Here is a 27488-nt window from a genome sequence, read left to right as displayed (position 1 = left end):
GTAAAGGAGTTCTGGACCTTAAGTGTCTAATACATGAATCATCGAATGAGTTCTGTATCTTCTTTTCTTTGACCAGAAAATTACTATTTTTTGTATTGTTATTAATCAGATTTCATAAAAGCAGTATTTTTTTCTGTTAATGTGGGTTTTAGATATCTGTGCCCTAGTTTTTACAGCTTGGGAGGGGGCATAAATATGTGACATGTAGAATTTTTTTTTTTTTTAAGGTTACATGCCGGGCCATTGGAATTGGGGCTTACCTTGTCCGGCTGGGACAGAGAACCATCCAGGTTGAAAATTCTCACTTAATTCTGACAGGAACTGGGGCCCTCAACAAAGTAAGTTTCTAGGGTTTGGGAGAAGTATGTGAAGCTGTTTGGAGGTTATTGTGAATTCTTGATTCAGGATCCTGATTGGGAGGAAGCCGTTCAATCCATGCCTTCCTCACCGTCATCCTTCCATCTTCATGAACCTTCTTTCTTCTGTACCCATTGCCTTGCTTGCCTGTTCATTCATTCATTCAACAAGTATTTTGAGTATCTACTATGTGTTGGGCACTGTTTCAAGCCCTATGGATATGTTAATGAAACTAACATAAAACACATAAAACTCCTGCTCCAGAGAGTTTACATTCTAGTGTCTTTAGAAAGAGAATTAATTGAATGCTTCTGTTCTGCCCTCCCTCCCTTTATCTCATCTATGAGTAAGGGATGTGAAATCTATTTCCAGACATAGAGCCATCTCTGAAACATCTTCTGAATGTGCTGAGGATATCAAGTTTTAATTTTTTGAGAAATTTGTGAGTGCACCTCTAAAAAGGGGCACATATGTAAGGTGGCCCCTTGTATGTAGAGGAAGTTCTTGGTAAATATTGAATGAAAAGATGGATGGATGGATGGATGGATGGATGGATGGATGGATGGATGGATGGATGAAGTGCTGGGAAAGAGTATGACATAGAGGTTTATCTTTCCTTAGAAAGAAATACTTGTGTCTTTTCAGTCCTAGCTCATTGGGGCTTTTCTAAAGGGGGATAAAAAAGGTATGGTGAGGTCACTTCTTGTAAGAGTGAAAACTACCAAAGAATACCTGAATATACAAAGGACAGTGTAGTTCTGACTTCTTTGCAGGCATAGGAAAATTATTTTCTCACCAGAGCCCAAGAATATTTGTAATAGCCTGGGGCCGACTGGATGACCTTGTACGACTCAGAATCTCTCAGCTTCTTAGCTTTCTTTATCTGTCAAAGGGGGGTAATTTATGCCCTTAAATGATATTGTGGAGATCAAACAAGAAAACATAAGTAAAAGTACCTAGTACTTGGCACAAAATGCTGGCCCTCATTACAATTTCAGTTCCCTTTTCCTCTCTCTTCCATGGCTTGGTGATTGAGCTTGTGAAGTTACACACATGCTAAATTATATTGGATATTGTGTTTACTAGACACGCATAAACTTTTTATCAAGCCTTGACCTTCAGGTGGAAGGATAGGAATTAAGTGTCCTGTCCTATCACTCCCATTTACAACATGTTGATATTTCCACTGGCCCAGTTAGCTTTTGGGGATGTCAGAAACGAGGAGAATGGTTTGATGTGATCAGCTTGTTCCTGCATCCATGTGTCCTTCTCTTGGCTTGGCTTTCTCTGCAAGGAAAGGCAGACTGCGCTGACAATGGTGAACTTGGATGTCCTGCTCCCTTTTTTGAGAGTAACCTAGAAGTAAATACTGTGAACCGCCACTAGTAAAGGAGATTATTACAGTGGGAGAAACTGCTAAGTGTCCTAAACTTTTTTAAGTTGCTCTTTGGGATACCTTCTTAGGATAAGATATTGATGAACATTGTTGCAGTGAGTTTCTTATTTTCTCCCTGATACTATATTATATACAAACAGTATTACAAAAAGCAAAGGTTTTGTTGTTGGGGTGTTGTTGCTTTTTTGTGTGTTTTGCCCAAAAACTTGGTAGTTGAATTTCTTTTGTGCCATTCAGAAAGCTTTAGGGATTTTTTTCTTCTTCTTTAAAATCTAGTTAAATTGCTCTGATCAAATTCATTACATTTACCATCTTCCTAGCCTACAGGGCTGCTTATTAAAGAGAAGTCTAGTTGCAAGAGAAAAGACAAGTGAAGCTGCAGCTGTAACTCACCAACAGTGCTCATTTCCAGGAGGACATGATCATTTGGAGCTGAAGGGAATGATCAGTTACAGAGGTTACCTAATCCTACTCCTCCAGCTTCACTATTTTCATGTCAGTGCCTCTTAAGTACAGAGTCGTGTTTCTGGAAGACACCCGATTTCATGCAAATTCATTAAAAATGTCCTGTTTGCCCCTTTGCCTATCAGGTATGAGAAAGGAGGCTGTACGGGCTCTACATACTCAAATTGCTTCCTCTGACTTATTGTGCAGGTTCTGCCTTTGTGTGCGCTGGTGACTTTCTACATCTCTGTTTGCCTTTCTTTCTGTAAGAATCTGTCTCATACTCTGGATGTGTGCAGGTCACTTAAGTGCATCTCTCTTCCCATGTGAGTGCCAGTCTCTCTGTCTCTTTGTGTTTGTATCTTGCTTCTAGATCCCTCTCTTCCTCTGTCTGCGTGCCTCCCTGAGTATCCATGTGTGAGAATGTCTTTGTGTCTGAAACACTGTCTGTAGAGCCAGCTTCCTTAAGCCTTGACTATTTTGCTCATAGTATGTGTGTAACTGTGTAAAGTGGAAATGTACCACTTTATATGTATATGTAAGCTTTAAGACCGAAAACATTTGACCCCCACCTTTTTGAGTCTTCATCCTTTATGTTAAACATTGGGGTGAAGAATAAGAAGGGAGGGGGGGGGTGCAGAGGTTGTAGGGAAAAAAATCTGTGTGTGCAAGTGCCGATCCCGTTGACCCCTTTGAAAATTGAAATAATGATAATGCGCGTCTCCTGACTGCATCAAAGTATCAGCACATCAAAAGCCAGGAGGCATGAAATGCAAATGATAAAGTGAAAGCAGATGGATTGTGCATGATCGCCTGATGCCCAATGAATTTTAAAAGGTGCCGGTTTGCAATTGGGAGGGGGTGTAGGATTGGGAGTGGGGGGGCTGAAATAAACACGTTATCCCTGCAATTTTTTTTTTGTTCTTGACGCTTACTCCTGACAATATTTTTTCACACTTGAGTGAACACCCACTCCATCTCTCTCTCTCCCCCTTTTCCCCTCTCTCTTTCTCTCTCCCCCCCACCATCTCCACCTCCCACCCCCACCCCTTACACGTCTCAGGTCATGTCGCTGCAGCTCCAGTGGAAATAATAAGATATAAACCACGAGGTTGTTATTTGCATAGAAATAGCACGGAGCCCCAGGCAGCAAGGGAGAAGGGCACAGGGATCATTTGTCTAAAATTTTAATGAAAACTTTTGCTGAGGCAGAGATTTTTTTAAAACTTTCTTTTCCCTGCTTTTCTCCGCCCATCCCCATCCCCTCAAACCCCATCTCTGATTTAACTTAACATGGTTCAATTTCAGCAGAAAGGGTTGACACTCTACATAGCATATTCCCATAATGCAGCAACATGTAAATTCTTTATTCCTTTAATAGATATGAAGCTGGAGACACACGCATTTCCAACTTAATACATTGCATGTATGCGTCCAGCTTTTATGGCTACACTTCATCTCAGTGCGCACATGTTTGCACCCCGCCGTTAGCCAACCTATTTTTAATTAGTTTGGACCTTACTACCTTTTGCTTCCAAAGACTCTTCCTTTTTAAAGGGTTTCATTTTTGTAGCCAATAGTAGTAACCTGCATACAAAGTATGGATATTCTCACGGTTTCTTGTTTTTTACTTTCAGTGGTTTTACTTACACTTAAATGTTTTATTCATGGACACTGTCCTTGGCCACCATGTCTTTTGTTCTAAAACCAGAAAGTGCTTCCCACATTTGTATTTTTATGCCTTTCCCCCTGTGATCTCAGTATATGTGTATTCTCTTTTTTTTGTCTGTCTTGTGCTTTTTGTTGCCTGCAGTTATTGGTAAAATATTACCAAGTTGAGGAGAGAGACAGTATCTGGGTTTTCTTGAGTGTTGCAGAAGCAGATTTGACATTTGCACTAAAGGCAGTCTGGGTGACTATTGGGAACTTAAAATCAAGAACATCTATCTGGCTCCTTGGGTGGGCTAGTGGTGTCAGGGCCATTTTACAGGTGAAGGCTAAAACAGTAAGAGGTAAAGTGACTTGGTTCCATTGACAGAAACTAGATCAGCGTCAGAACATGAATTTCCACATCCCTAAGTTTCATTTCAGATGGGCTGAGTCCCTTGTGCTCAATGTCTATAAGGCCTGAAAGGAGAAGGTAGTCTGGTCATTTTCCTTTTTTGTCCAAATGTCATGAGAGTGATGACATAAATAAGAGAAGCTTCTACGGCCTGCTATTCCATGTCACTCAAAGTAGTAGATCATAGGTTGCTAGCTCTACACACTGTAGACTATTTGTGGCAGACTCCTCAAAATGACTCATGGAATGGTAAGGACAGATTGATGGATGTGACAAACTACCCTGCTTGAAGGGAGTCCTGCTGGCCTGGCAGTGACCTGTGTGCTTGGGGAACTGGTAAGGTAGACCCTTAAGGGGCTGAGACAATTTGTAGAGTCATAAACTCCAAAGTCAAGGTGTCACTGGACATTTGCAGTAACTTTCTGATTTCCCCTCCCCCACAACTCCTCGTCTCCTTTTCTGTTTAATATGTTTAACATAATTTCAGGTGCTAGATAGGCTGGAAGGACAGTATTGTAAGGGTACACTGATGTAGGCTAGAGCTTCTAGTTCTTAGTCCATTGCCCCAGACTTGGTGAGAGCTCCCTCTGTAGACAGAGAAATCAGAATTTGCAGTTTATGACTTGTCCTCTGGACAGTCACTGTCTATGGAAGGCATGTGCCAGTGGCTGTGATAGGTGGGTTATAGATTCATTCAGGAGGTGGGATTTGTGACTTCCTGTAATAAGCATTTTAAAGCTTCTGCTTTAAGGGGGAAAACATCCCATAATCTCATCCCATTAGCAAGGTCAAGCCCCTATTTCCTCTGCATATGCCAAGGAAAAAGAAATTATATGATCGGTATGGCTAGGACTGTACGTTAGGCTGGTAGGGGACTAATTCTGCCAAACTTGCTTTTAAGACTCGGTCTAAGCCCGGCCAGGCGTGGCTCAGTGGTTGAGCATTGACCTAGGATCCAGGCAATCAGGGTTCGATTCCCGGTCAGGGCACATGCCCAGGTTGCAGGCTCGATCCCCAGTCGGAGGCGTGCAGGAGGCACCCAATCAATGACTCTCTCATCATTGATGTTTCAGTCTCTCTCTCTCCCTCTCATTTCCTCTCTCTGAAATCAATAAAGATATATTTAAAAAATAAAAAAATTTTAAAAAAAGAAAAGAAAAAAAAAAGACTTGGTCTGAGACCCTCTCTTGATCTCAGTTTCCAAATACATATTTTAGTGTATCTGTGCAATATGAAATGTGAAGTTGCTGACTGTTGGGTACAGTATCAGAGATCCTCCCATGAGCTTGTAGTACCAGGGGCCTGCACTGTACATTCTGCATATTCACCATGACTGTGACATACAACATAAGAGTCATGGAGGCTCATGAAGGGAAGGGGAGATTTAGCCTTTTCTCTGAGGCAGCAGTGTACCTTTCATATATCTTAACAAGGTGGAATAGTTAAGAACATGGACTCTAGAGCCAAACCACCAGGTTTAATTCCTGGCTCCACCACCTACTAGTTGTGTGACCTCGGACAATCTGCTTAGCCTTTTCGGGTCACAGTTGTATTAACTGTAAAATGGGGATAATAATAATAGCCATTTACCAGCTTCTTGTGAGGATTAAATGAGTTAATGTAGGTAAATCACTAGCATTGCAGTCTTCCCTGAGATGCATTTAGGATCCTTTCTCATTGCAAGTCATTATCCAGACCCTGGAAAAGAAATACAAACATAACATTCTCTATACTTTCTTATCTTTTGAAGGCAAAAATTCCTTTAAGAGAATGTTAGATGTCAGTCCTCACTGTACCAGTACATGCACGTATTGACTTTCCCAGTAGATGTTATCTAAAGAAAATCACTGCACTTTGGAAAGCCATTAACGTGAGAGGCACCGTGTTCAGTCCTGATAGGGTAGTATATGTGTCAGTCATCTGTCTACAAGAGTCCCCAAGGACTTGTTGGTACAATAGCCCATAATCACTCTAAGGATCAGTGTAGCAATTTGCATTTTTAAAAGTCCCTAACTACCTATTTTCACGATGGACAGTCCCTGTACTCCTGAAGCTCCAGATGGGATCGCTCTCCTTTCTAAAGAGGGCATTTGTGCTTCCTTTCTTAGTAAACCCCACTGTAGCATTATGAATGAGTTCTCAGAAAGGACTGCAATGGTAACATCTCCTTAGTTTTCAAGCCCTTCTCCCACCCCCATCCCCCACCCACCCACACAAAATATGAGCAAACCTGGCTTGTTGTTGGGGTTTTGTTTGTTTTTCATTTGATATTCCTCAAGTTTGGTAGAAAACTGTACCAGGTTTGTGTGATTCAGCTAGTGACTCTAATCTGCCAGCGGCCTGATCCCGAGCTGTGCAGTTTGGAGAAATTGCAGGATGGATTCGCCATTCAGCACTCCATTGCAGAAATCACTTTTCCCTCTCTAAGACAACCCCGCATAGGTTTGGTGGCTTAGAGACTAGCGACTTGGGAGAACCTACAGTAACTATCAGTCCAGAACTTCTAGATGAAGTGAAAGCTCTGACTCCCTGCCTGGTGCATTGAATATAGACTCAGTAATTATCATGTTTGACAAGCTATTATAAATGTGCTCAAACTTTTTGAAATTACAAAACCTTTAGATTAAAAATAGCAAACAATAACCTTTACATTACCCCCTCCATAGGAAAAGCAACTTTGGGCTTTAATCTGTTTGAGTCTCAATTTCCTATTAATCTTAAATTCTCTTTAATTTCTAGTATTCTGTTATGCTGTGAAGATGGATATTGATTTGTAGCCAGGGAACCGTGTTAGGCTGGGGCAGGGAGAGGATAGATTGGAGGAAGGGGTCTAAAAAATTTACTGCATATTCGGGTATTACATGTAAGTGAGATTTCATATTAGTGATATGTAAAATTATTATATACTAGTGAGATTAGAAATAGGAGTTGTAAAGTGTAATGATTAACTATTTTTTATCTTGTTTTTTATTTATATTACAGAAAAATAAATGCCATGTGGTTGGTGGTGGTGTCCATGATGACAACAAATGGCCATAAAATTATAATTGTTGGGAGTGGAGGGTCCTCTAACACTCCAGCCCCCAAACCATCATTTGAATTTCCTCTGTGACACCATTGCCAAATATTCACTTAATTATTTTTGAAAAACTCAACTGAAGGGAAGCTCAGTACTTTTTAGCTAAACATTCTTCCCTATGTTTAGCTAAAGTCTGTTTCTCTATACAGGTAGACTAATTCCTCTTAAAAAGTAGTGTTCAAAATTAACAAAACTCCCAGTGTTATGGTCTAACCTATGTAGAACTGAGTGGAACCAAAATCTTTTTCATGTACTTATGCTTTCAGAGTCTGAGCTTAAAAAAAATGAAATAAGTAGTAATTACAAGAGAAATGGCTAAAACTTAACACTACTTTAAAGTACTCTGTGGAACCTTAGGGGCCTGATGCACAGTGTCATGATCAGTCTTTTAGAGCCTGGTTATGTCCTACTTTCCCATTACCTGCCCAGTTGAAAGTCAGGATCCTGATATACCAGTGATTTTCAACCTTTTCCATCTCAAGGCACACATAAACTAATTACTAAAATTCTGTGGCACACCAAAAATATATTTTTTGCTGATTTGACAGAAATAATAGGTATAATTTTGATTATTGACACTGCACAGCTATTGTTGTGTCAGCTGTTGTCATTTTTTTTATTTGACAATCTAAGGGAAAAAAGGCCCGACTAAATAGTCAGATATTGCATGTTTTAAAAATTCTTGCAGAACATGGTTGAAAGTTGCTGTGATACACAATTGGAGGATAGCTTTTTTTGGATGCTGTATATTTAGGTGCTAGTTAAAACTCATTGGTCCGCCCTGTCAAGTTTTGCTTAGTGGTTAGAGCGTCACCCCAGGGACTGAAGGGTCCGGGTTCAATTCCGGCCAAAGGCACATACCTCAGTTGCAAGCTCCGTCCTTGGCTCCAGTCGGGGCAAGTGTAAGAGACAGCCAATGGATGTGTCTCTCTCACGTTGGTATTTCTCTCTCTCTCTCTCTCTGTCCCTTCCACTTTCTGAAAAGCAATGGGAAAAAATATCCTCGGTGAGGATTAAAAAACAAACAACCAAAAAGAAAACCACCAAAACTCATTAGTCCAAAGTTTGGTGGTACTTCTTTCAGGAACCAGTAAGATGATGTAGACTGAGGTACTCTATAAAGCTCTAGGGGTACACACAATCTGAAATACTAGGATTTATTCCCTCTCCCCTCAATGAGTGGTCTCTGGCTCACTTTGTACATGTGGACCTCCATAATATCTCCGCCCTACCTCCAGTGTCCGTTTCAACCTCCAGGATTGTGTTGCTTCCTGAGTATGGGAATAAAGAAATGCCTCTGCTTCACAGGTCTGCGGCATGTAGGGCCTCTGCACTTTCTGCTCCTAAAAAAGCATTATCTCTGAACTCAAGCTAAGTGTCCTTTAGGACTGTGAATATGGTCCCTTAGGCAGAATGGTTCATCTTCTTCATTTTGCAGTCAGTCATATGTTACACCTCCTTATGCTGGGTTTTCTTCACCTTTCTCTCTTTCTACAAATGTTCATACCTCTGTCTTTGCAAATTAGTGTTCACCTGAAGCTTTGCTATTCCATCTACCTCACCCTTTCCCCCTTAACCTTTCTTTTCCTCCAACCCCAGCCTGAAACCCAAGTAAATTAGCTTCTCACCCCTGCTCCCCAGTTAAAAAAAAATCCCATATTCTTCCAACAGTGTCTGTTCTTGGATTTGCAGTCAGCAGCCATCTCCAATAACCATCAGGCTGTCAGCTTTGCAGTTCCCCACTACCTCCCACCTCCCCCATCACTCACCAGAGGAAAAAGAGAGCCAGAGCCAGAGCTTGAAATATATCATGCAATAGTGTATCATGAATTTGTTGTGAATCACAGCAGTGAAGCAGGTTTATTTATTTCTGAGACCTTAAATCAATACAAAGTAGGTCTCTTAGTTCTGAAGCTGGGATGGAGTGTGAAAAAATGAGCCCATTGTACTCTTAAAACTTTGGGGAAAGGAGATGACAGCTATATAATTCCATTTACCAGGCACTAGGGGCTTTAATGTGAAGGTGACAGGGAGCTCTTTGTGCATTTAGAGCACCATATCTTCTAAATAAAAGATCTGTAGACTTGATAGTGGAGCATAGCTCCAAGTTTAATAATCTCCAAGCATTAGACCGAGCCAATATGTTCCCAAGTCAGAGAGGTCCCCCCTAAACACTCATAAATTAAAAGTGCAAGAACTGCACACATTGGTAGATTAGAAATGCAAGGACTCCAGTCTTTTCTAGGAGGAAGACAGACCTGGGCCCTGGCTGTGCACAGACTGCTGTGTGAATATGATAAAGACTCTGGAAATGAGTCTGTTTAGAAACCTGCCTTCTGGCTGTTCATCATTCTAGGGAATGTCCCCTGTGCATGGATCCAAATCTAGCTATGTTCCCTTTCATTCTGAGTGGCCATCTTCACCCAGTCTAATGTACACAGTTAGGAGTGTTGAATTGTAAAGGAGAAGGTTTCAGATTACTATGCCCAGGCTTCACGTTTTTCTGGTTGATTCTTGACTGGTTCCTAATTTTAATAGTGCCTCAGTGTCTAGAATTTAAGCTCTTTAAAATAGTATGCAGCCTGGCTGGACGTGGCTCAGCGGTTGAGCATGGGCCTAGGATCCAGGAGATCGCGGTTCGATTCCCAGTCAGGGCACATGCCCCGGTTGTGGCCTCGTAGCCGATCCATGACTCTCATCATTGACGTTTCAAGTATCTCTCTCCCTTTCCCTTCCTCTCTCTGAAATCAATAAAGATATATTTAAAAAAATAAATAAATAAAATAAAATACTATGCACATAAGAGAAATTGAAGAATCGGTTTTATTAAGGAAAAGAACCCACTCATTTTTAACCAATAGCATAAGATGCAAATATGAGAAGTGAAAAGCATTGGAACATATATATAATCAAGTTTTGAGTATCTTTGTTTTATGTATGACCCATTGATAAAATATGGCTTTTCTCAATAGATAAGTCAGATTTGTACAGCTCAGTAGAACAACCCCCTGATACAGTTGACTTTTGAACAACATGGGGGTTAAGGGGTTTCAACCTCTCACACAGTTGACAATCTGCTTATAACTTTTGACCTCCCTAAAACTTCAGTAGTCCCTCAGTATCCATGGGGCATTGGTTCCAGGACCCCCCATGCATACCAAAATCTGTAGGCACTCAAGTCCTTTATATAAAATGGGTAGCATAATGCCTACTGTCAGCCCTACATATCCATAGATTCTCAACCACAGATTGAAAATGCTGTGTTCATTCCACAGTTGGTCGAATCTGCAGATGTGAAACCAGGGGATGGGGGGGGACAGTTGTACATTTTTTTTTTTTAAGTCTATATAAGTTGATTCATGCAGTTCAAACCTGTGTTGTTCAAGGGTCAGTGGTATAATATGACTTTATATTATATAGAGTACTAGATTAATTCTAGCCTAAATAAGGATGTTGAAAGAAAAACCTAGTATCAAGATACAGTTGAAGATGGTGGCATAGGAAGGTCCCAAACTCATCTCCTCCCACAGACACAAAAAAATGTACAGCTCCATGTGGAGCAATTCCCTCTGAGAAGAACCTGAGTATGAGCTAAATATCTGCTTCATAACAAAGGTTAAAAGGGCCAGTGTGAGATGAGTAGGAGAGGCAGAGACATGGTCTTGCCAGAAACCTCACCCCTGGCACAGGGACCCACAGTCAGGAGAGAGAGAAAAAAAGGAAGGTCCACAAGCCCCAAATAAGCAGTGGTTGGCCTCAGTGCACCCTGCACCTCTTGCTAAGCAGCCGCAAACTTGGCACTAGTGTCAGCCAGCCTCAGTTCACAGCATAACCACTCCCAGGTACATCCAAGCTCGTAACAGGCAGCTACCAAACGCAGATCACTTTGTAGTTCCTACCAGGTGGCTCTGGGCTGGACACAGGCAGCAGCTGACCTTGGCCTGTACCACAGCCCCTCCCAAGAAGCCCAGGAACCTACACACCTCATGGCTGGCTTTTGACCACACCAGAGCACCACCCAATTGGTGCCACAAATTACACACCCAAAGGGTGGACTCAGCAGGCACCAGAGCCCCACTAAAACCAAACTTACTCCGTGGGGTGAGCCCCAGCACAACATCTTGTTCACTGTAGTCATGGCCAGTCCTCACAGCCAATCAGTCGGAGTATCAGTCCCACCCACTGACGTTCCAACAGAAATCAAGGCTCACCTACAACAAGAGAGCACACACAACCCACATAAGTGACACCCATGGAGCACCCAACTCAGGTGACCAGGGAGACTGCACCACTGGGCTCCACAGGACACTTACTACCTATGGTCACCTTGCCAACATTAGGAGATGTAACAGTACTCATAGGGATACCAGAAGGAGAAGAGAGAGAGAGCAAGTACAGAGAGTTCTAAACAAGATGAACCCAAAGAGGCCCACACTAAGACACATTATAATTAAAATGCCAAAGGTTCAAGACAGAATCTTAAAAGCAACAAGAGAAAGGCAGTTAGTTACCTACAAGGGAACTGCCAGAAGACTGTTAGCTGATATCACAAAAGAAACTTTGTAGGCCAGGAGGGAGTGGCAAGAAATATTCAAAGTGATGAAAAGCAAGGACCTACAACCAAGATTAATCTCTGTCCTGCAAAGCTATCATTTAGAATCAGTGGACATATAGAGAGCTCCCCAGACAAAAAGCTAAAGGAGTTCATCACCACCAAACCAGTATTATATGAAATGTTGAAGGGTCTTCTTAAAGAAGATCCAAAATATGAATAAAATGGCAATAAATACATATCTATCAACAATTGAATCTACAAAAAAATGAACAAGCAGAATAGAAGCATACTCGTAGATAGAGAACTTTTTGTTGGTTGCCAGATTGGAGAGGGGAGGGTGGGATGGAATCTCATGGTGGGGGCAGGAAGAGATTAACCAAAGAATTTATATGCATAACCCATGGACACAGACAATAATGGGATGAAGGCCTAGGGTTGGGGGGAGGGAGTAAGTCAGGGGGCAAAAGGGACATCTGTAATACTGTCAACAATAAAGATAAATTTAAAAAAATTAAAAATGTACATGAGAACATGCTTATCATTAGTCATTAGGAAAATGCAAATTTAAATCACAATTAGATACCACTACATTAAAATTTTTTAATTGACAATACTAAGTATCAATGAGGATGCAGAACAGCTGGAACTCTCATACATATTGGTGGGAATGCAGAATGGTACAACCACTTTGAAAAAGTTTGGCTTTTTTAAAAAAAACACAGTTATACACTTAACATTCAACCTAGCAGTCCTACTCCTAGGTGTTTGCCCAAGAGAAATGAAACAAAAACCTGTACATGAGTATCTGTAGCAGCTTTGTTCATAATTGCTAAAAACTGAAACCACCCAAAGGTCCACCAACAGGCAAACAAATGAACAAGTTCTGGTATTTCCATAAAATGGAATATTACTCTGTAGTAAAAAGGAACTACTGATGCCTACATCAGCATCAAATGAATCTCCGATGCATTGCGCTAACTGAAAGAAGCTACATTCAGAGGACTACATACTGTATGACTCCATTTTATATAACATTCTAGAAAAGGCAAAACTGTTAAGACAGCAGATTTGTGGTTATGTGTGAGAAGGGAATTCAGTGCAAAGATGATGAGGGCACTTTTGGGAATGAAAACTTTTGATGTGCTGTGGTGGTGGCTATATGATTATATGTGTTTGTCAAAAGTCAGAATTGTACATCTAAAAAAGGATGATTTTCCTGTATGTAAATTGTACCTTAATAAACCAGACTTTTAAAGTTTTCCATATTTGGAAGTAACTTATTATCAGTATGCTCTAGTGTGTACCGAAAAGGTCAGTTGATGGATCCCTGAGATGAATTATTTCTTTGGGCAGTCAGCATTTGCTCTGGAAGCCTATGCCTTTTCTCATATATTTGACAGACTATCACATGGCTCTTTTCTACCACCATTACATTCAGAATGAGTTTCTGTTCCTCACCCAGCCTACCTTCAAATCCGCATCACCCTTCTGCCATCTGACTCACCCGTCTGTTCTCCCTGTACCTCAGTTAGCAGGTCTTCCAGTGTTGTTTTGGGCCTGTATCTGTCTCTTTTTGGCTAAATATCTTTTCCTACCACAGGTAGCACAGTCCCTTTACTATAATTTACCCATCAGCCAGCCTGATCACTTTATAACTTTGCTCCTTATAGAGAGATTTTTGGTCTTGCAGTGGATGGTCTTGAATCCATCTGTGGCTCAAGTCAGAGGCCTTCCCACCCTGTGCCAGCACTATGTCACTGTGTCCCTTGCCTGCCTCCAACCCTACCCTACCAGCTGCCAACCAGCACTCTAGTTTGCTAGTGACAATAGTGGCAGTAAAGGGGAGGAGTAGAAGTTGTAACCCCGAGTCCTTGTATTAAGAGACTGTATCTTGGAACCCCCCAAATATTCTTGGTCACATAGGCCCTGGTCCTGTCTCCCTAGAGATTTAATTCCATTCACCCTTGGATATATTCCTGGAGAAACATTTACACAGTAATATGTGCTGCACCACTTAAAATTGTTAATTGGGGATTGAATTACTTGTCAGCTTTTAAAAATGTAGTCCTTTCAGGTCAGGGAGGAGGTTGTTAGCAGCATGAGTAGATGAGCTACTGCAGTTTTTTCTTCCCTGTCTCCTTGTCTCTCCCCCTCCCTTTTCCTCTCACTCATTCTTCCTCCTTTCTTTTGTCTGTTTTACCACTTTCTCCCTGCTCCAGCATATTCTTCCTCATAGCTGTCTCTCTTTCTGCCTTAGCCAAACCTTTATCAATAACCTGGCAGATCCCAGAGTGACTTTAATATCAGGAATCGTGGATGTAGTCCAGTGATGACGATTGCTCAGGAAATTTACAAAACCCCTCCTCAAATCCTCTTGAGAATGGAACTATCCTAATGAGAAGGAAAATTGCAGTAAGGACCAGCTTGTGTAGCTCAGTTCTCAGGTGCAGGAAGAATTGTGCACTCCCTGCTTCTTTAAATAGAAGACTGCCCTGACCCACCTAGGGTTGTTTAATGGGGGAAGGATTGGATAAAAGGGGGAAAGCAGTGGCAGATTTAATTTTTTATTCCATTGATATGCATCATTATTTTTCACCTCTTGAGCACATGATTGCAAATATTTGCGTATGAGTCTGAGGGTCCCCAACGTAATGTGTATATCAGGACAAAAGTAATTTTTTAAAAATTAAGCTAAGTTGCATCTGTGAAACTTGGAAATCTCAGTGCCTGTGCTGACAGATATCCTGACAAGTAAATACTACACTCATTCAGTATTACATAGTGATTTCATTTGCACAAAACTTCACAATGCTCTGCCACTTCAGTCAAACGTCAGGGGCACTAGGGAAAGGAAGAACGTGTTTATCTCGATCTCCAAAAAGGGATTTAAGGGAGAGAGCAGGCGGTATATTAGACTGTTTTCATTGCCTGTCAGCTGTGGTAAACCTGAGCTGTTTGCAGTGTCTCTAGATAAGCAGCAAGAGCAGCAGAGGCCGGCCTTAGCATGTATGTCTGACTGCATTCATTTGTACTCGTTATGTGTCTCAAAATTTCTAAAGGCTATGTAGCATCTTTGGTGGAGCCTTTAACAATTGTGTCTGTGCTAATCACTGGCTTTTATGCAGTGCCCTTAATTCTCAGGTCTGCCAGCCCCAATGAATGCAGTGCTGGATGGGGCTTAAGTTTATATTGAGAGTAGATGAAGATCCTCTTTCCTCTCATATTCAGCTCATCCAATTCTGCGAGTGTGGGCACGCTTCAGATGGTGCCTGTTTTTAATATTTTATGGTACTGCTTCTCCACTTAGACCTGGGGAGCAGCTAGGTGGGGCCTCAGGAGACACCTCTGTTTGAATGGCTCCCGTGTTTAGATGGTTATTGATGCTTGTTGGGCAGATAAATTAAAAGTTTGTATCATGTTGTAGAAAAAATATGAGAGGAATAATTTGGGGAATGGAACATGGCAAGCAACTTGTTGTCTAGAAATACGTACGTCAACGTTGAAAACATGGACGAATGAAGCACACCTTTTTCATGAATTAGTATGGGGATGAGAGTGGTTTACCCCAAGTTTTTCTATAGAAGGTTGGTAGGGCAACCTATTGAGGAATAAAACAGTGGTTCTGTCTATGTGGGCTCCTTTCTTTGTCTCCCTAGATGCTGATCAGGTTTTGCGTAACTGTTCAGCATGATCATTTCAGAGTTAGGCAGAATGAGTTTTGTCCTAGCCCAGATTCTGCTTCTTCGGTTGGAGCTTTTGTTCTGAAGTATTCTAAAATCATTAAAACCACTTGAGTCAGCAACGACCCCTATAAATCCAGAGCTATTGTGTGCGCCCTCCTTCTACTGGTGTGTGCTCCAAACATACGGTCATTGAAGATGAACTGGAGGGTACTGCTCTCTCTTCACCGACTGTTAAGTAGCTATGATTGCTAGCGATTGTTTGTGGTTAGTGAAGCAGGTTTCATTTCTTTGTGTCCTTTCCCTTCCCACCCCCGACCTTCTAAGATAAGGCTGGTCAGAGAGAGCCGTTTAGATACTCTGATGGTCTATCCTATACTTTTTCTCTTTAATTCCCAAATTAAATTAATCTCCTCACATGACAAACATTTGTTTAGCCCAGAAATAATGTTCTTCGTTGGGGTAAGCCCTGGTTAGGTTTCTTTTCTGAATCCATGGGAGAAGAAATGTAGAAATACTGCTGCCTTTTCAGAACAAAGTGTCAGAACCTGAGTAGAGGGAAGACATGCAAAGTTATTAAATTCTTGCTCCTTCCAAGTTTGTCTCCCATTAGTTTGTAAGAATATGGGGTGGAGTGGGCACGTGGCAGAGCCTCTGGTAGTAGCCCAGTTCTGGATGCTCTCTTCCTCTTTGAAAGGAGGGGCAAGGACAACTGAGGAGGGTGTGTTTGATCAGCTAAACAGCTCTTGGTGTGCTTTGGTCCCTTTGCTGGCTCTTCATCGGTCCATTACTAATTTTGGAGATGTGAGATTCTAAGTGGCTGGAGATTACCAAGCACTAGAGACCGTTTCATAGGAAAGAAAATAGTGTTTCTCAGTAGAAAATGGTCCAGCTCTCTCTTTCAGGCAGCAAGTTCTTGGCTCCTGACATAGATTGTGACTATCAGATATTCAGGGTCAGCACAGTGTCTCCTTTTTATTTCTTTTCCCCCTTTTCAATTTTATTTTAATAATTAAAAATACTGCTGATCACACTGAATGACTTCTGGCAGAGAGGCAGTCTGTCCCAGAAGGACCAGTTGTGGGCCATCAGGTTTATGACGTCCATAAAACCGGAGCCAGATCAGAGCCTGGCCTCCCTGAGTGGCAGGGTTTCTGCTTCCACCAGGGTTCCCCACCAGTTCACTGCTTTGGATATTTGTTTTGGTTTGGGTGGGTTTTTTTCTTCTGTTTTATTTCCTGATACATGTGCGAGTGTGCATGTGTGCACACATTTAAAGATATAAATGAAACAGGTATGTAATGTCCTCTGCCTGTTAGAAAGACTAAAGCCATAAAAATAACAAACGGCGTGTATTTGCTAGAATGTCAAAGTTATGAGTTTATTTTGTAATGATGTGCTCCTGCCTTCATGAGGTAAACTGGCCGTGGCGGAGGTGTTATTAGTAATATGGACTCAGTGGAGCAGAAAGCTGAGTGACCGAGAGATCAGTGTATCAGTCAGAGAGAGGGCAAATGGAAAGAGACAGCAGGAGAATGAGAAAAGAGCCGCAGTGCCCGGGCGGAGATTAGAGACAGGCCGAAAGGAGGCTGGGAGCCCAGTGGTCAGATACTGCCTCCCCGGTCCCTGGGGCTCCTTCAGAGGAGCTGCCGGCATGTTGCTCAGCTCAGGGCAGCCTGCTAAGGCTTGTTCTCGGCACTTCCTTATCAAGGAGAGCAGTAATCGGAGAGCCATTTCCCTTTCCCCATGCTTTTCAGAAGAGTCTCTTCTGCCCTTCCTGGCTGAAGTTAAACGGAACCAAGGCCAGCCAGGTCACACTGGGTGATTACTTTGGTCGCCAACTTCCTCAGCCTTTGGAGGGTCTTCATGTAGGGGCTGACCCAGCATGCAGGGGGACCTCTCAGAGCTCCTAACAAGAAGGGGAACAATGGGAATATATGAGTAGAACTTGCTGGTCTCTCATTTATTAGGTTCTCCCCAGAGAGTGGAAATGAGTAAAGTTAGTGGGGAAGAAATGTTGTGTTGCAGTTATTTTCTAAAGGAGAAGGGAGAGGGAAGAGAAAAGGTAAAATGCTGTAAGCGCTCCGCAACTGTTTAGCGCTCTCCAGGGCTACCCTAGATGACTGGCAATTACTACACACTCAGCAGTTTGCGACCGTCAGTGATCAGGCTGCCCGGCTTCCATCTGCTGGGTCAGAAAACCTCCCTCCCTGAAAGAAATTACTAACCAGTCTTCAAGAGAAAAAGAAACCCTACAATTTCCAAGTTCAAGAAGATTTTTTCTTCCTTTTTCCTTCTTTAAAGAAAACTTTGTGATCTCCAGTTGCAGGTGCCCTTCCACTTCACAAGGATTAAACTCCAGGGATCCCCGGGGATTGAGGCCCTGACTTCCCTGAAACCTTGGGAGGGAAGGACAGAGGGGGAGAGGCGGGCTTAGGTATAAATCACTGCTCTGCACCCAGCACACAAAGGACTATAGACTCGAGGGTTTATGTCTGTATCATGAGATGTTTCAGGATTTTGCCAGCCTTAGGACTTGTGTGTGGGGACCAGCTTTAAAAATCAAATACAAGGGGAAAAGTAATCCTTTAAAAAAAAAAGAAGAAGAACCCAACCTCACAGCACTTCTTTAACTGAGACTTGTGACTAAAGATTTTCAAAAGTCAAGCACATTACCTCTTTTGTGTATATGCACAGTAACTCTACCAGGCCTGCAGATGATGGGATAGCCACTGTCTCAGGGTCCAGCCTCACCCACTGCTATGGTTTCTACTCAGAGTCCAAGTATGCTGTGCATATCTTTGACAGCCAGGAGAGAGAGAGGGAGAGGCTCGCTAGTTTTTAAATTGCAGCAGTATATGTGATTGTTTAAAAGCCTTTTTTGTTTTCTAAGTTTTCTTTTTAGAACAGAGGTCTAGACAGTCCCTTCAGACAAGTTGCAGAAGCTGGAATCTCTGTCCTGTGGAGAAAAGAACCCATTTTAGTGGGAATTAAAAGATAGACTTTGCCTTTATTTATGTCAAGTCCCATGTCTTTCCTTTTGTTTCTCTAGGTCCTCGGGCGGGAAGTATATACCTCCAATAACCAGCTCGGTGGCATCCAGATCATGCACAACAATGGGGTGACCCACAGCACCGTTTGTGATGACTTTGAGGGGGTGTTCACTGTCCTGCACTGGCTGTCATACATGCCTAAGGTGAGCCCTGCGACCCAGCACTGACAGAGTTGCAGAACCTGGCCTTTCCACTGCAGCTGCTGCCTCATAGTGCAGGAATCTTTTATGAAATATTCCTCTGAAAGCTGTTCATTTTTTTTTTCTTAGAGCCATCTTTTGCTTTCTGCCTTTAAAATGCCTTCAGATTTCATTGGTTAGGCCCCTTTCTGATGTTTTCTAGCTACAGGAGTTTTCATGGCCTATCTGGGCTCAGATCCCAGCATATTAAAGCTTTCTCCTCATTGTGGGTCTTCTCCTTTGTAATAGCCATCCCTCCCTCTGGGAAGCTTCCCAGAAAGCCTGGGCACACTAAAGTCAAGAATCAGAAGGCACCACTTTGGGCCAGGCTCCTACATGAGACTTGAGACCTGTGCATGTATCTCAGGGTCTGGCACGTAATTGAAATGCTTCTAGCTGATGATTGGGGCTCATGGGTGTAACTCCGTTTGTGGGCCCTGCTGTCTTTGTAATGATTGTTGCCGAGCTGAAGTATAAGACTGTTGTTTACTGATTGCTTGCTCTTTCCCTCCCAATTTCCTTTCAGAGTGTAAACAGTTCAGTTCCTATCCTGAACTCCAAAGATCCTATAGATAGAATCATCGAGTTTGTCCCCACAAAGACCCCATATGATCCTCGATGGATGCTAGCAGGCCGTCCTCACCCAAGTATGTATATGTTTAAGGATTCTGTGGTACCTTGGCCCTCCAGCTTTCAGTTTTTGTTTTATTTTTTTCAATCACAAACCAATTTCTGAACAGTAGCATGTAACAAAGAAAACAGCTACTAAGTACCTGGAAGTGAGAAAAATCTGAAAAATGTATTCCGAAGAAAAAGGTGGACAATTCTTCAAGACCAAATGAAAAATAATGAGATGGGATTTACAAATCCGTCATTGAGTCATGAGCAGTATAGTTACTAATACATTTCTTCTGTTTATTCTGCTATTAAAGCACTTATTACTTAATAGGTTCAAAGACTTTAAAACAGTTAAATATAAGCCATAGAGTCACAGAACTACAGGACCAAAATCTTTGACCATTTAGTTTCTATAAACAGATTAATCGGATCAGTTTTAGAAAAAGTCTTTGAGCCCAGCCGGGTGTGGCTCAGCGGTTGAGCATCGACCTAGTATCCAGGAGATCACAGTTTGATTCCCATTCAGGGCACAGGCCTGGGTTGCGGGTTCGATCCCTAGTCGGGGGCGTGCAGGAGGCAGCCGATCAATGACAACTCTCTCATCATGGATGTTTCTTTCTCTCTCTCCCTCTCCCTTCCTCTCTCTGAAATCAATAAAGATATATTTTTTAAAAAAAAGAAAGAAAAGGTCTTTGAGACCTCTCAGCATAGAGTGTGACACCTTCTCAGCGAGCTGCTGTTGAGCACCCACCCTGTGTAAGCCCTTCTTTTCTTACAATATTGGTAATAGTTTTGGCACTTGCTTTAGTTGTTAATGTAGGATCATTTATTCATGAGGAGACTGTCCAGAACTTTTAATTTTACAAATATATAGAACAAAACAAGCTCTTCCTCCATGTTTATGTAATATATCCCTCTGTCTTGGGGCTGATTTTTATCTAACTTTAAAAACAAAAACAAAAGTAGCTCCATATAAAGCAAATGTGCATTTTCATTTGTTGGTCCATTTGGCTGTTTTCACAAACCATACTTACTAGGAAGCCCCAAATCCCCCTGCTCCATTTTGAATTTATTTTTTCAGGTTGCTCGAGAAAGTGTTTGTTCTTTTTTGCATGTTTATTGTAACTGTTGCAAAGAAAGGCTATATCTTAAAGAAGAATGGAATGCAGGAGATAATTAAATTTGAGTCATTGTGATTTTGTTGAAAGAGAAAGAGGTCTTCATAAGGAAGACTTAATAAACCTTTGTGGGCACCCACTCTAAGCCAGGAAGGACGATAAAGCATTTATCTTATTTGGGCTTGCTACCTCTCAGAGATACAAAGAGATCATCGTTTTAGAAGCTCAGAGAAGTTAAATGATTTGTGCAAGGTCACACAGCTATTACTTAGGAGCTAGGCTTAATCTGAAGCCTAATTATAGATAGTGTAGAAAAATAACCAGAGGAAGGTTGATTTTAGTTTAAATTTTTACCTGTTGTCTTCAGTGCCTTTTCTTATTTATCTTAATAAAACTAAATAGTTTTTCTTACATAGCCAGGAAAATCACCATAGTAATCTCCTCCCTACCTCTCATTTTTATACCATTTTTATGGTAAGAACTATGAGCCTGAGATAAAATCCAGAACTTTTCTGGGAAAATTCAGAACAAGATTCAGTGAGTGCTCTCCTAGGAACTGCGGGATCCATGTTAGCTGGTTTCTAAGTTCTTTGTTTGATCTGAACATGACCTGCTCTTTGAGGGCAGTGAGGCGCCCCCTACAATAGCCATAGCCCCCAGTTGACATAGAAGGCAGGAAGGTTTTTAAAGAAAATATTTCCATTTTGAAATGAATTTTGTAATTCTAAATCATTGTCATTGAAGTATGAATCATAAAATAATCCAAGCAGATGAAGTTAAAATGACAGTATCCTGATGCATTCAGAAATTTGGTTTAGAACCTTCATCAAAAATTGAGTTCTCTTTCATGGGGCAAACAGGTGTGTGCGTGTGTGTGTATGGGCATTATCGTGGCCATTATTAATGAGATCTACAGAATAAAATGGAATTTGTGATAAACTAAGTTTTCTGGTTTTTGGATAATATTTTTTCATCAACTCCCTAGTAATTCATCCTGCTGTCTATGTGCAGCTAACGCTTGCTCCCAAATCGAGTGACTTCAGATTTTAATTTAGTGGAAACGTTAAAGAAAGCAGATGATTCCCTGTGATAAGTTAAAGCAGATATCTTCTAGGTGAAAAGTTAAAGTCATTTATTAGAGAAGATAGTGCTGTGATATTCTTCAAACTGACGCCCAACACGAGACCAGAATCTAAAAGATCAGCTTTGGGCTCACGATAGAGAGATAATTTTGAAATGGATGATCACATTTTACACTGGGGCCATAGAGGCAAGGAATGTAGAACACAGTAATTACAAGTTTAGTCTTGATAAAACACTCTCCATCCTGTTTAAGTCAGCAGAGGTTAGCTTGCTCGGATCTCTACTTTTAATTGGTTTTGGACTTGGGTTTTTAAGGGGCGGAGGGCCATGCTCAAATGAGAAGAATCACTGAGAAACCAAGAGCTGAGAGGGCACGCTAGGAAACAGTTATTTGCAGAAGCTTTTATGGAGCCCTGGTTAAACATGGATACCTGTGGAACAAAAGGTTTTTTTCTTAAACTAAGATGTTGAGAGTTACGTGTGTTGCCAGTGAAGGAAATTTTATGTGCAAGGGAGGTTAATGACATTAAGTATGTGCATCTTAACCATTGTTTTCACTGTCTGTCAGTATGTGGGTATGGCCCTTTCTTGTGGAGAGACTATTCTTTGTCAGCTATAAATGAAGTATAAGTATATCTTGTTGCTTTTCTATCAGAAAAGCTGAGTCCCTTTTCTTTTTCCCAAATTTGGATCCTCATCTGAGCATTAATACTTATCATTTGGTGGTCTTTAGCTTTCCATTAAAAGAAAATCAGTGGAATCAAACAAAATTGTAAGCTAAATTTTAAAATAGAAACAGACATTTTGAAAACATCTTTAATGACTTGGCTGTCTTTTGACAAATGTTTGTGGTGTTTTGAAAAAAGCCAAGTTATTTATTTAAAAGCAGTGCAAACTCTCTCTGCTAGCCGAGCCCCATCGTTTAACAATAAATGATGCTTTTGCTGATAAATGAGTCTTTTTATGCAGCCTAGCAAATGAACTAGGAGATGATGTCTGAAGGCAAATGAACATTTAGCTGCCTAATGCTTCCATCTATTACATGGTTAAAAACACAACAAACTCCCCAAAATAGTCCCCCAAACCCAGCTGGCAAATTAAACTTGCCAGTTCCCGTGCATTTGAAGTGGGCTGACTTCTCTTTCTTTTCCTTCTATAGCCCAGAAAGGTCAGTGGTTGAGTGGCTTTTTTGACTATGGGTCTTTCTCAGAAATCATGCAGCCTTGGGCACAGACTGTGGTGGTTGGCAGAGCCAGGTAAGAGCTCGTTTGTTCTGGAAGCTCCTTTTCCTCCCAACTAAAAAGAAGAAGGGGCCCCAGTCGATGTGGCTCAGTGGTTAGAGCGTCCATCTGAGCACTGGAGGGTTGTGGGTTTGATTCCAGTCAAGGGCACCTACCTGGGTTGCAGGTTCAATCCCCACCCTCAGTCAGGGCACTTGTGGGAGGTAACCAATAGTTGTGTCTCTCTCACATGGATGTTTTTCTCTCTCTCTCTCTCCCCCTTCCCCCCTTCCTTCCACTCTCTCTAATAATCAGTGGAAAAAATATCCTTACTCCTTGGGTGAGGATTAAAAAATTTTAAAAAACAAGGAAGGAAAGGCCCATGACTATATAGGTTCTGACCAGTAATGCTCTCTTTGTCTAAAGTTCCTAAGAATACTGGATTATGGTCATTCCTGAGGCAGCATAACTGGAGGGCTGGTTCCCAGTGTGTCTCTCCAATGATGCGTTTAATCTAAAATCTGGTTTTGACAATATTTCCTTTTTATAATACTGAAAGAAAAGCTGTTTGGGGGTGTAAATAGCCACAGCCCACCAACGGCACCCCTCTTCCCAAAGACCATTTTCTTTCAGAAGTAGGTGGTAAGTGACTCAGTTTCATCTACTTCTCTATGTAACTTGAAAGAAGTTCCTTCTTGGCATCAGGATTATTTAAATAATAAGGGCACTATACTGGTTTGTCGGCAGATTTGAATTACCAAAAAAGAAAGACGTTTACCTGAAACAGGAGTGAGTAAAATAAGCTGGGATACCTATGTTTTTCAAGTGGGAAATGTAAGTTTCTATCAAATTTTAATACCCACTCTAAGAAGTGCTTCACTCAACAGCAAGCTCTGCACGAAATAATCTGTAGCGCTCGCCATCACGAGCACCTGCCACGGCTGATCTTAATCTCATCTGCACTGCAGAGACACGCTGCCCTAGGGACCCACATCTGGGGCTCACCTTCCTCTCGAGGGCAATCAGTTTTTCTTATCTCAGTGAAAAGTGGCACCTGCTCAAGATTCTCAAACATGCCACATTGGGCTGAGATTTAGATTCTAGCCTTGCAAATAACTCTAGGCTTTGTGGCTCTCTCAGTACAGCAGGTCAGCACGGCTCATGCTGCCAGTGACAAGGAGCCATCACACGGCAAGTCTCACAGACAGGATCTTCCACTGTGACTCTCAATGAGTCAGCCTAGAGTCCGCCCAGACCAAACCCCGCAGGGACTGGCTCCCGCTTTCTCTCACATCTCAGGGCTTCCACCTAACCGCAGGCGTCTGGGCCCCAGTGAGAATTACTCTCTGTACCTGGTGAAGTCCCCACTGGGGAGGTGGAGGTAGAGGATGCACTAGAGCGAGCCCTCCTGCCCAGGACCTGTCGGTTTGCTGGGGAGTCCTCACACCGCACTTGGACCAACTTTCCTGAAAATTCACCTCTTACCTCTTCTGCTCTGGTTTTCCTGTCTGTAAAAAACATGACAGATTTTAACCCTCTGAAAGCCAAACCTTTGTTAAGGTCTTTAAGATCCTCCCATGGTAAACAAGTGAATAAATCTTTACACGAATGATTGTCTGTGGGCAAGATCAGTCAGGCTTGGCTTTGGCCAGCTCTGCCATTGTTTATTGCGGCGCTCACTCTGAATTCTTCCTTTCTTTCCATCTGATGAGTTCTGGGCTTCTTGCTCCAAACACATACACATGCTCACAAGTATATAAAACACAAATGGAGCTAGCTTCTTTCAAAAGCAATGGCATTTCAAGAAATAAATATAAATGTATTCTTCTGGGATTGTTACTGTAAGTGCTGCCAAAACTCATCTTTGGTATGTATGTTTGGAATATGTGTGCTATTGGCTGTAAATTGTCTTTTATTATTCCATGGCACCTTGTCCAGGGACACACTATAAAACAAGATGTAGCATCTTCATGTGCTGGCCTGATAAAATTTATATGAAGTATAATAGGAAACAGAAGTTGTTCTGAGCTGTTTTCAAGTTCAATAAATAACTGTAATACTCGGATAAAGATGTTCTTTATTAGGTCACATGGGCCCTAATATATAAGTTATAAGTTACCGATTTAGGGTGGCTTTTGCAATTACAAGTTTCCAGTTGGATTGTTAATCATCGTGAACAGAAATATTTCTAAACCCTCCTGAGTACCTCCTGCCCATTGTCTGGTTGTCTAGAGGGCTTTTGATTCTGATTCTGATGCAGTGCAGGCAGGTGGCAAGGGGGTGGGTGGTCCCCACTCAGGCCCCTGTCAGGTCTCTCGTGATGACAAGAATCCATTTCTAGTATCCAATGTAACAACCGAAGACCATCCTTCATGGAAAAGTTTGTTATGGGCATGCTGTGGGGGAATGAGAGACTATAACCCGTCCCAGCCCCAACCCCAAGGAATGCAGCTGAGAAAGTGAAGATTGAATTACATTTCTGAGTAAGGACTCACCCTGTGCCTTGCAGTTAAATCCCTCTCTCTCTCTCTCTCTCTCTCTCTCTCTCTCTCTCTCTGTCCCGTTCCCTCTTTTCCTCCCTCTCTTTCCCTCCCTCCCTCCCTCCCTCCCTTTCTCTCTCTCTCTCTCTCTCTCTGCTGCTTACTACTCAGAAATCTTTATGAGAACCAAGATGCAGAAGCTTTGAGCTTTTGGACAGTTTTTAAAATTAACGTAGCTTGGGGATTAAATACATATTTCCAATACAGATCACCTGTTTCACCAAGATTACTACTGATGAAAGTTATCCCTGTCCCATTGTTCTTTTCCAATGAGGAAGAAAGTTAAATTGTTTAGCCACCTCCCTACACTTGACACATATTTTTCTTCATCCCCACAACATACCTACACATACTTCCCACCCACACGCCCAGGGGTGAGACCTGCATACGCTCAGGTCTTATCTGGAACCTCGTTATTAGTGCTTCATAGAAAACTACAGCTCTATTTCAGCAGTGCCATCATTTCTTAAAACAGTTCCTGAAAGTTTCAGCTTCTGACTACCTTTTGGACAGTTTCCCTCCATCTTCATCAGAGGGAGGCTTTATGGTGAACTGAGAAATCTTATTTGGCAACCACAAAGACGGATGTGTGTGCATGCTCGCACACATGCTGGGCTGTTGAGTCTAAAGTGCTAGAGGCTCCCCTAGTACAACCCTTGGTTTGAATTTATCGTGTGGTGGTGAATCAGAGTGATTCTGAGGGTAGCTTCTTACCATATTTACAAAAATTTACCATGTTCACCAAATCTGGAGTCTCACATTTTACCCCAGAAGATTTCCCCCTGCTCTCTGTATTCATTTCTAGTATTTTCCCCCAATGTTTTGATGTGAGATTGGAAAATAAATGACTGGCTGTAATGTTGACACACATTAGGTTCTTACGTGGCTCATTTTTTATCAGGTTAGGAGGAATACCTGTGGGAGTAGTTGCCGTAGAAACCCGAACAGTGGAACTAAGTATCCCAGCTGATCCTGCAAACCTGGATTCTGAAGCCAAGGTAGGTCACTCTGAGTACTGTGTGTACCTGTGCTTGGAGCTGTTTCCCTTCTGCAGAGCCTGTGGATATGTTGGGAGCACTGCAAACCACCAATTTTAGAGGGAAGGGCAGTCAGCAGCCTTGAATGATTTCAAACCATCTTGTGCTCACTTTTAAGGTGATGCTAAATATACTGCAAGGTAAAATCTGCCTGGAAAATTAAACAGGTCTTTACAGTTGTCTTGCTGATGCTGGAAAACAGTCTACCTTTGTTGGAGATGTGGTCTTAGAAAGGCAACTGAGACAATGCTGAGGTCTCCTTGGTCCCAGATTCTCTGAGTGCACACACGTAAGAGCTACTACTAGTAGCTAGTGGAGTCTGCCAAATTGTGAACAGCACAGCCCATCTGTTTTTTAAAGGATGGATAGCATTTTCACGTCCTGACAAGATGCAGAAAATGAGGAGCGGGAAGATCAGGGAGGAGGCTATTCAGCAGGGTCACATCTAGTGTCTGTTGATTAACCACAGAACAGGAATAGCTGTGCTAAGCACAGAAGTGAGAGGACTTGCAGCCTGTACACAATTGGCTGCCTTGAGGAGTAATGTAGTTGAGTCTAAAGTTGACCTTGGGAAGCCCAGAGCAAGGATCCTAAGAGTGCATTCTTCCAGTAGAAGCAGTAAGGTTTCCCTCTTTTGACTAAAGAGTGGCCGTGTAATGAGGACTCAAAAAAAGTCGAAGATCCAGGGTCTTTTTTTTCCTACTTCAAAGAACATCTTCATGATGACCAACAGTTTTTGTTTAGTTTGATTTTGAATTTCTGGACAGATGCCCCCTCAGACTGTGTTGTTAATTGTGTCTTCCTCTTTCATTTTCCCCAACAGATAATCCAGCAGGCTGGCCAGGTTTGGTTCCCAGACTCTGCGTTTAAGACCTATCAGGCTATCAAGGACTTCAACCGTGAAGGGCTGCCTCTGATGGTCTTCGCTAACTGGAGAGGCTTCTCTGGTGGGATGAAAGGTGATTGGCCTGGCTCTGGGCTGGAGGGGCATAGCTGGTTCCCCTGAACCCTGCAGCAGGGGGAGGGAGGGTTTATACTGGGCAGAGCCTATGGATGCCCTGGCAGCC

General features: G+C 42.1%; 1 protein-coding gene across 12 annotated transcripts in view; it reads left to right on the top strand.

Moving 5' to 3' along the window:
- Positions 1-27488, top strand: part of ACACA (acetyl-CoA carboxylase alpha) — a 219896-nt gene that overhangs the window by 160571 nt on the left and 31837 nt on the right. For all 12 annotated transcript variants that reach the window (XM_081161538.1, XM_081161546.1, XM_081161544.1 and 9 more), the window contains 6 exons: positions 228-338; positions 18626-18769; positions 19332-19452; positions 22784-22880; positions 26286-26382; positions 27245-27380. In XM_081161538.1, the coding sequence (XP_081017664.1) occupies positions 228-338; positions 18626-18769; positions 19332-19452; positions 22784-22880; positions 26286-26382; positions 27245-27380 (706 nt within the window). The remainder of the gene's footprint in view (positions 1-227; positions 339-18625; positions 18770-19331; positions 19453-22783; positions 22881-26285; positions 26383-27244; positions 27381-27488) is intronic.

The sequence above is a fragment of the Miniopterus schreibersii genome (assembly GCF_964146895.1).
Source record: "Miniopterus schreibersii genome assembly, chromosome: 16".
Classification (NCBI taxonomy): domain Eukaryota; kingdom Metazoa; phylum Chordata; class Mammalia; order Chiroptera; family Miniopteridae; genus Miniopterus; species Miniopterus schreibersii.
Note: the sequence above shows the minus strand (reverse complement) of the source record. Positions and strands in the feature narration are given on the sequence as shown.